Source organism: Maniola hyperantus, chromosome 3 (assembly GCF_902806685.2).
Source record: "Maniola hyperantus chromosome 3, iAphHyp1.2, whole genome shotgun sequence".
Classification (NCBI taxonomy): domain Eukaryota; kingdom Metazoa; phylum Arthropoda; class Insecta; order Lepidoptera; family Nymphalidae; genus Maniola; species Maniola hyperantus.
Window position 1 is genome coordinate 9587609 of NC_048538.1, and position 9877 is coordinate 9597485.

Here is a 9877-nt window from a genome sequence, read left to right on the forward strand (position 1 = left end):
CAGATTTTCTTACTTGTGAAATGTCATTCCTTCTACACTTCACGTTGTTTGTCAAATACTCACGTACATATACATTTTGACCACATTTTGACAAACAAAAAAAAGTGGCCACGGTGATAAGGACAAAACATAATCATTTTGTCACGTTCTAACAAGAGCTTAAATGCATTTAGCTATCTCGCTCTAACAGTAAGTGTCACAATAGGGCTACTTCTAACAGTCCTTATTCTGAGGCGACAAGCTATCTTGGCCGTGGCGAAAATCGTAACTAGCGTTGCCGTCAAGTGTCCCCTCTTTTGCCCTTTTGTTTGAATATTCCTCTCAAAGCCCTTTGAAGTATTCTCTTTGAAAACACTGTTGAAAAATGGTTAAAAACGAGGGAAAAACCTGTCATCAGGCAAAGTCCGGCTCAAAAAAACTAGAACCCAGAGCGGGAAAGCCAGTTAAGAAATCAGTCAATATCGTAGATAGAGTAATAAATGTAGATACAGGAACGTTTGCTTTCTCATTCACACTAAAAAGAGAGCACAGATAAAGTTACTAATGTATAAACAGAGACGCAGCTAACCTATTTTTTGTGTAACTGGTTTTTTTCAAGAATACATACAAGGCATGCAACTTTAGTTGTGAAGCAAACTTTGAGAACTCGTGGTGTAATAGTATTTCTCATTAGTTATTTACTTGTTTTCACATAAAAAACTTTTAATACAAATATTGTTGATCGGTTAATACAAATATTGACTACTAAACAATGGTAATAATTGTCTTTTTATTCATCGTTACGTCGTGCTATCGCTATCTCATACGCGGTTACATAGTACTTCAATCTATCTTTATTACTCTATCTACGGTCAATATATACCAAAAATTCCAAAAAAAAAACACGTCAAAAAATCAAGTAAAAGTGCAATGTAGTATGTACACCAATGTACACAGCAACAGTACTGCATAGAGTAAAGTAATACACTGGAATAGTGTTATAGTGGAATAGTGTTTTAAACTATCGTAGGGTAGTGTTTATTAAAATATAATAATTTTTATACATATTTTGTTTCCAATTTAATCTATATTCATTAATAATATATTCGACTATAGAATAAAAAATAATCTACTGATGAATGATGGTAAGTTTTCCCTTTGTATAGTATGTAATGCATCAAATCCAAATGATCGTAAGTTACCGAGAACAATAATTAAATTAGTAGGTAGTAGGTACCTTAATATTTATATTGTTTAATTATTTTCAGAATAATAAACTACTGAATTCTATAACTAACGCAATAGATAACAAGGATGATGTCAAGAAGCAAGTAGAAAATGGTAAAGTCGCACTTCGTGAACTTCAGATTTGTGTTGAAAATTGTCAGAATCGTTTTGGTGGAAAATCTGAATTAGCTACAGAAGATGATATCAGGTATTATTCTCTCTATGGGTCCATATTATATAAACTGTCAAAAGTTTAAGGCTGCTTATTTGAAGTTGGTGTATTTTATTATACTAGGTGGATAGATTTAAGTTTTTTTTTTAAATCTTGCAGGAACTCATTTTCCAGGATAAAAAGTGTACCTACTCTTTGCCAAATTTCGTCAAAATTAGTTAAACTGATGGATTGTGAAATGTTAAGACAAACGGGCATCCTTTCACATTAATAATAGTACCTATGGATTATGCAGTTTTCAATAGTCAGTAAATCAATTTTTATGAGCATAGTGACTTTGGTGGTTATAATTTTATTTATGTCAACTTCTTATAAAGCTAAGTTATCCATCAGAGTGGAGAAAAGGGGGATCAGCACCTGGGATGCAGACCCCATAGTCTAGTCTCTACCTACTAATAGATGATGCAAAAAAATGATCACATCTAACAATAATCTGATTAGTCTGCCAACTTATCGTCACCCCTCTCTGCTCTGGAGGATATTGGACTTAAGAGAATCCGAGACACACTTTAATCTGAGAAGAAACATAAACCAACTCTTTACCTTAATTATATTATATTTAAATTGGTGTACTTTAAACTCCTTAGATCTTTTGACTGAATTGATCCTTTTTTATAGTAATTATTTTCTCCCTATTAATTTATAGGATTGTAAATTTATGTGAAAAATGGGAAAAAGTACTAAGTCATGGACTAAAGACAAATCTATCAAATTCAACTTTACAAAACTTTGTATCAGCTGGGCTTAGCTTCACATTTAAAATAGTAAATATTGGTAAGTAGGTATTTTTTTATAATTGATAGTGTGGTCACTCGTATCTCAAAATTCTGATTATGAAATCAAAATGTGCCACATATTGAATTACATTATTCACAATTTTTTAATTTTAATTTCTTTATTTGGACCAAATAATAAGTGAACATTTTTCAACTTAACATCCTGAAACTCTCTTGAGTTTATGTGAATGTTGCACATTCCTCATAATATATAAAATATTTAAAAAAAATCCATACATCATCCATCTCTTTCACATTTTGCCATTTATGTATGCTATCGCGTGCAAAATATCATTTTTAATTAACCAAGGAATTACTATTACAGTATAGCTGAATTGCCCCATCTTCACACAGATAGACAGGTTTACCTCATGTTTAGATGAACTGTTATTGTGTTCTACCTTTATTAAATTAGTGAAATATTGATTATGGACAAATCTGCATTGAATTCACTAAAAAGTTTGAAGGCCTGTTTCACAACCTCAAGATAAACTTAGTCTAACAACTAAATTTGACATCATGACAGTTTTTTATTGGGAATCTGTCAAAATCACAAATTTAGTTATCAGTACCTAACAAGTAAAGTTTATCTGGCGTTTGTGACACCCTTAAATTTATGAGCAAATCAATTGTTTTTGTATTTTAGGTAATTCATTATGGAGTTACAGTTGTCTTCACCTGACCAAACATGAAAAGGAGAGGTTTAAAATCCTCACCCATATCAACACACCATTAGGATACTTCAGAGCTTTCCTTCGAGCCTCACTAAATGAAAGGTCACTGGAAAGGTATACCCACTTTAACTTAGTAATTTTAACTATTGTGACTGATATTCCTTATTGACTAAGAGCCAGCGCATGCCTGCCCTTCGTTATTTTATAAAAGCTGAAAGTGTCTCTCTGTATAGTCCCCAACACTGGGAGGAATGTTTGTTTAGATCATAGCGGCTTTGGGAGATGACAGGTAATAAAAGTGTAAAAATCCTTACGTCAAAGTATGAAGTCAATTTTTTTTATAGTTTCTTTGGAATACTATTAGAAATCACGTCATGCCTTTGAAACTAGTAAACTAGTTAGTAAAGTGATGCTAGTGAAAAAAAGATTTTGTTGATCCCCAACCGAGTTGTTGTGGGCTCTTTTCATACCTGGCACGTTTGGAACCCGCGTAGCTTTAGTTTTAAGTTTATGTAATTAATTATTATCACCACTGCATCTTACAAATTCAACAACGGATAAGGATCAAAAGGTGTACAAGGGTGCAAATTTTGAATGAATGATTTGACTTTGACTAGTTTAGATATGCTGACAAACGAGTTTAGCCATTCATATTTAAAGGAATCCTAAGATCTACCTTTTGAGGTGCTATAGTTCATATATTTTTTATAACAGATATTTGCAAAGTTGGATATCCCATGGATTACTTGTAGAATATTATGACGAAAATGCATTTCTCAGAAGTCTAGAGTCCAGTTTGCTTCCTGGTTTGGCTGCAGGTAATGTTACACAGCAATTCACTACATTACAGTTTACTTAAAAATGAATATTAATTTATATAATGTTTAATTTTGTAGCCTTATCATCTGTTTTGTTTGCATTGTCAATTGACAGAGCAGAATTGAATGAGTCACAACAGTCAAACCATGTAAACAAAGCAGAGCTTGTTATACCACTGCCAACACCAGTCAAAACTTCCACTAATTCTAAAAGAAAGCCCCTCAGACAGGTTATATCTTTTGACAAAGATGAGAAAAAGAATGCAACTAAACCACGAAAATCAATCGAACCTATAGAAAGTTCTAGTGAATATTCTTGTAATAGTGCACCTGCAACTTGTCTTAACTCTCCGGATGCAAAAGTAGCAATAAAATCTGTTTCTGTCAGTGAACCGACAAGTTCTGAATGTAAAAGTGGAATAAGGCACTTCTTTCCTGACAGTGTTAAATCCATCGAAAGCCCTTTGCAAATACTTTCCAAATTGTCAGAAAGTGCCAAAGAAATATTTTCAAGTTCACAGAGCAGTATCGATAAGAATAACATTGTTAAAGATGACTTGTCAGATCTGAGTGTAAATTGTATAAAGATATCCGAGAGTGACAGTGAAGAGGTGGCCGGCAGCATTGACGGAAGCACTTCCTGCTTAGAGCTGTGTTTCACGGAGGACGAACATGACGACAAGAGTCTCAATTCCGTTTTGGAAAACAGGGAGAAAGATTTCATGAATCTACAATTAATGTATAATCAATTTGAACATACGAGTAAAGAGAAAATACAAAAATTAGAGAAAGTTGTGTTAGATTTAAGCAAGTAAGTAATCACTTGATAATTATAAAGATACTAGATATTCCCGCGACTTCGTTCATGTGGATTCTTTTATTGCAGGATAGGCTTGCGCTTGACAACAATCATGCTTTAAAGAAAGCAATGATGAGATCTAAGTCATGCAGAGAAAATGCCTATTAGTTATTTAGTTTTAAATCTTGGATAAAAAGTACCTATATGCAAGCTATCCCTGTGTCGAATTTCGTCAAAATCGAGTCAGCGGCGGTTGGCGAGTCAGATTTGTAATATCAGTATGGATATTAAAGATTTCTTACTATTATTATAAACGTGAGTTTGAACGTTTGTTACTCCTTCATACCACAATGTCTGAACCGTTTTCGCTGAAATTAGGATTACTTATACTTACCCTGAATTAACATAATATATGCAACTTTTTATCCCAGAAAATCAAAATATCCGTGGGATTAAAAAAAAACTATATCCACGTGCATAAACTATATCGCGGGCATCGTTTAGCTGTTAATAAATAAAGAAATTGAATTGAATTATGCATTATATTACGCTGTGATTTTCATATAATTTTTAACAATTTTTAGAGAGAATGACAGGTTAAAAGGTCAACTAAGAAATTATATGTCAGCTGTAGAAATGGGCGTCGCATTAAAAGGTGGTCACGGCCATGAAGATGAAATTAATCAATATGAAAGAAAGTTAGTGCAGGTAATTCGGCATAACTTTTACACTTGGCATACCTTTTTATTAAATTAAAATGACAGATCCAAAAATGGCGTTATCCCATTCACAATGCGCGTTGCTGAAAAGGACATTTTCAATCTAAGGCTTGCCGTACTTGGATGCATTTTCGTATGCTCCTGCAGTACTTGGAAGGTCGGACCGCATTTTGGATACGAAAATGAATTCAAAATGCGGTCGACCTAATATAATATACAATGCATATAGAGTACAAAAATAAATAATGTATATAGAATAATATATAGTTAACGTACGAAAAGCACCAATTCCTACTAATTTTGTAAGTATTTGTTTTCTATTTATAATTTTAGGTGGCAGAGATGCATGCTGAACTTATGGAATTCAATCATCACTTGCAAAGACGCTTACAAGACTTAGAAAGTTCGGGTTTAGAAATTGTAGAAATGCCAGAATCTAATGTGAAAGCCTACATACCTAGCGCTTTCTTAGTCGGCAAAAAAACACATTCCTACCATGTTTATCAGGTACTGTAGTATGGTTAATAATTTAATATTTCATTTTGGCTATTTTCTGTACTATACAATCTCTAAACTAAACTAAAATGATAGGTCTAAATCTAATGCTATTCTTTTCCGCAGGGAGTATTATGAAAAGGACAGCAATACATGTAGACCAGTCCTTTTATTTTAGAGATAGTACTCTACAGAATTAGCTACATTGTTGACTTGAAGACTGACTAGATTTAACCTATTATTTTTTATTTCAGATATTTCTGAAAATAGGCCAAGAAGAATGGAATGTGTATCACAGATACGCAAAGTTCTATGAATTACATACACAGTTAAAAAAATGTCATCCAGACATTGCAAATTATAAATTTCCGCCAAAGAAAACACTGCGAAAACGGGTGAGTGAAATACGTTTAAAGAACGCATTTTATTTTTTTGGACCTATCAATTTTATTTATTTATTTTTATTTTTCATGTACCAAAATTGTAGTTACAAAGTAATAATAAATTAAGTTACATTGGAAATGCTTATCTCTAAACAGAGATTGTTTGGAGATAATCAATGGTTTGGACTGAAAAATATTTTGTCCATCACTTTTAGGATACTCACATACTGTATCTGTACAGACTACACGGACGTACATCTGGCATAAACACGATTACACAGATCGATTTGTGGTACTTTATCTCCATACACTTAGAAAATGTTAGCATCAAAGTTGTTCAAGATTATAACTACCTAGGTCAGGTAATACAACTGGGGGGAAACAACTTCGACAAGGAAGTCGACTGAAGAATACAGCTAGGCTCGGCAGCATTTGGAAAATTAATTTTTCGATACCCCAAAGCCTAAAGGTCGCAGAACCAGTTTCCGCTGGGGCAGTTCTGGAGTGGAGACCGCGTATTATCAAGCGCAGTGTGGGACGACCTCCAACCCGCTGGACTGACGACCTTATGAAGGCAGTGGGAAGTGGGTGGATGAGGAAAGCATATAGACGTGATTTTTTGCATGGACATATTATAGTTAATGACAGTGACATAGGCTACTTTTTATCCCGGAAAATCAAAGAGTTCCTACAGGACTTTCAAAAACCTAAATCCACGCGGACAAAGACTAGCGTCTTTCAGAAAAAAGAGACTTTCGCATTGATAATATTAATATGGTTATTATTGGTTCCGCTAGGACGCGCGGCTGGTGGAACAGCGGCGAGCCGCGCTGCAGGCCTATCTGCGTCACGTGCTGCTAGTGCTGCCCGAACTGCGCACTTGCACTTCGCGCGCGCAGCTCGTCACGCTGTTGCCGTTCTTCGGGTAACAACTCCTTGATAATAAAGCAAGCGTCCAGGGCGCGCGGACGAGACGCTGTGAATTCAAAATGTATGGTGTTCTATATAACGAAACGGACGCGCGACGCAATATCTTGTCTTCACAGCGTCTATGCACTATGAAAGTAATTAAAAGTAATATAATAATCAGTGTGCCCTTATGTATCAAAATAGTATACTATAAAGTATACTGGCTGCTTTTTCGCGCTGGACAGCCAGGTTGATCACTTGCGCAAAAGATGACCCAGCCCTTCTGTCACCAGATAGGGCAACTAATTGTTTCAAAAAATTTTCTCTTTTCTAACTCTGGAGATCAGTTTTTTTTGACTGGTGAACTGGTTTGTTTCAGAACATCGTCTACCACCAAAGAGAACAGCGCGAATCATACTTTAACTCGTCAGCACTCCAGTGATTCTGTGTCAACGTTCAATGCACTGTGATGTCAGGACTCGTTATCCTCTTCTTATTTATTTTCTTAGGACAGTTTACTCATTAGCACATTTAAGCTGATACACATGACGGGGCAGGTCGCAAGCGATGCTCGCGCGTATTTTTGTGGTGTTTTTGTCTATACTAAATTTGGAGTATCTGCATCTTTTTCTTATTAATATTGCTAAAAATTCGTTTTAAATTGACAACTAAATTTTAGTGCTACTCTACTTTAAACAATAGGCTCACGACTGGCACTTAAAGTCACGATGTCTGACAGTTCTAAATTAAATTAAATTTCTCTGTCCTTTTCTTAATACATTGGAAAGAAAACATGCGAATACTCTAGAATTTAGTTGCGATCAGACCACCACTGTACCACCAGAGTACCACTGAATACGTTTATTGTAAGGCGTGTGTGTAGTCGATTTTGATTTTTGGTCCGTTTATTCCGTATTACTTTAGAACAGGTTCTTAAGACATGTTTTAGAGTTATAGGCTACCAGGGGAGGCTACAATAGAGAGTTTTATTAATTAATTAATTGTTCATATACTGAATAGGTATGCGATAGAAGTCATATAGAATAGGCGTCGATTGCGTAAAAGAAATACGGATGAGGTCAACAATAGTATCCGTATATAAAGGGTTTTTCAATAGGGACGCTCGAACTTTGGACCTCGTATAGCGGCCATCTTGGTTAAGCGATAGCTGTCAAATTTGACAAGAATGCTTATTTAACGCCAGACATGACACGCCACTGCCAGTGATTTAGTAGATAAATCTTGGACACACCCGGCTAAATTTCATATAATATGAGATTAAAGCTTATTTCACACTACAGGATATAAATTATATTATACACAAAATAGACATTGAAGGTTTCAATTATTCGCATAGGGCTTAAAGTTGGTACGAATGTTGGGAACACCAATATATAAATGAATTGTGAAAAGTCCCCATCAATTTATATTGATGTTCCTTACATTTGTACCAATTTTTAGCCATATGCGAATTATTGTAATAAACCTTGAATGTCTATTTTGACCGGACTATAAAATAATTTATATCCCGTAGTGTGAAATAAACGTAACGGTAAAAAATAGATACGTATTTAATAATATATTATAGATTGTAGAACTTATACCGGTGACAGCGAAGAGTAAATTCCATTCTCGAACTAAGAATATTATAATCGTTCATTTTAATAATAACCTGTGATATGATTAGTCGTAAGTATAAAGTTTGTATTTATTATTTTCTTGTGGAAGTCCTAGTATTATAATAAAGATGAATTGTATTGATATGGATACCGCGTTATGTAAGTATACCTACAGTATAATATAAAACAGTAATTTAGTTACCATTTAGATGTTAAATAAAATATATGAAGTTGCTGATTGATGATCAAAAAATATTAGTACCTACTAGAAAGGGCTAGTCAGAGTGTAGAGTATGGCCATGGAGCCAAGAAATTGTAGATGATTTGATTGTTTTCCGAATGTCTTGTTATTGAGCCTACTGGATAGTTTCTTTGTTAACTAAAAAATATAATCAAATTATACCCTACCTAAGACCTACTCCTCTCTCTACCTAATACCATACAAAAACAGAGAGAGCGCTATACTAACTTCATTCCGCGGAAAAATTAGTAAAATTAACTTCATTCCGCGGACATAGGGTATAAGTACTTGTTGCGGTTCGTTGTCAAAAGTGATTCTTAACGCTTTACTTCTGTAGTACGGAACCATCGATGAGCGAGTCTGACTCGCACTTGGCCGGTTTTTTACTTTACGTGGCATTGCAACGCATGTCGGGTACAGCTAGTGGTTAATAATTTTGAAAATCCGCCCTTTAAATTCAAAATCCGCACTTTAAATTCCAAATAAATTCATTCTCTTTTTATTTTATTAAAGATCTTTTAAGCTATTTCTGATTTTAATTAATTATAATAGGGAATAATTATTTTAAAAAACTAGAATACAATAAAGATACGTCTGCAAGAGCAGGTGCAGTAGTGTACAGTAGCTGATTATTTAAATTTTGATTAAAGACTATGTGATCGAGCATGGTAGATCTTGTAGTATGTGATGGATCTTGGAATTTGCTTGAGATAGAAAGCAATATTTATTATTTACAAATTAACAAGACAAAAATAAAAATGAAAACATATATTTTTATTAATTTATATATACCTATTATTATATAGTAATTTTATTAGTAAGACTATATTTTAACAACATTATGAAATGAAAATACGTTGTGAATTGAGTACATGAGCATTGAGCAGTATCTTTTCATATCACATATTGTAACTTTAGCCTTATCCGTAGCTTTAGTTTGTCAAATAATGTATAATACGCGACAGGTTGAAATGGCAAGCGGGAAGGAAACGTCCCGCACACCTGC

At 34.1% G+C, this 9877-nt stretch overlaps 1 protein-coding gene across 1 annotated transcript; it reads left to right on the forward strand.

The window, feature by feature from the left end:
- The first annotated feature begins 924 nt into the window (after nt 1–924).
- Nucleotides 925–8744, forward strand: LOC117996290 (sorting nexin-29-like). The gene is made up of 11 exons (XM_034984337.2): nt 925–1124; nt 1248–1414; nt 2085–2212; nt 2861–3002; nt 3603–3706; nt 3785–4517; nt 5090–5213; nt 5558–5731; nt 5974–6114; nt 6900–7027; nt 7391–8744. The coding sequence occupies exons 1-11, from the start codon at nt 1119–1121 to the stop codon at nt 7479–7481; spliced, it is 1938 nt and encodes a 645-aa protein (XP_034840228.1). The 5' UTR covers nt 925–1118; the 3' UTR covers nt 7482–8744.
- Nucleotides 8745–9877: the final 1133 nt, after the last annotated feature.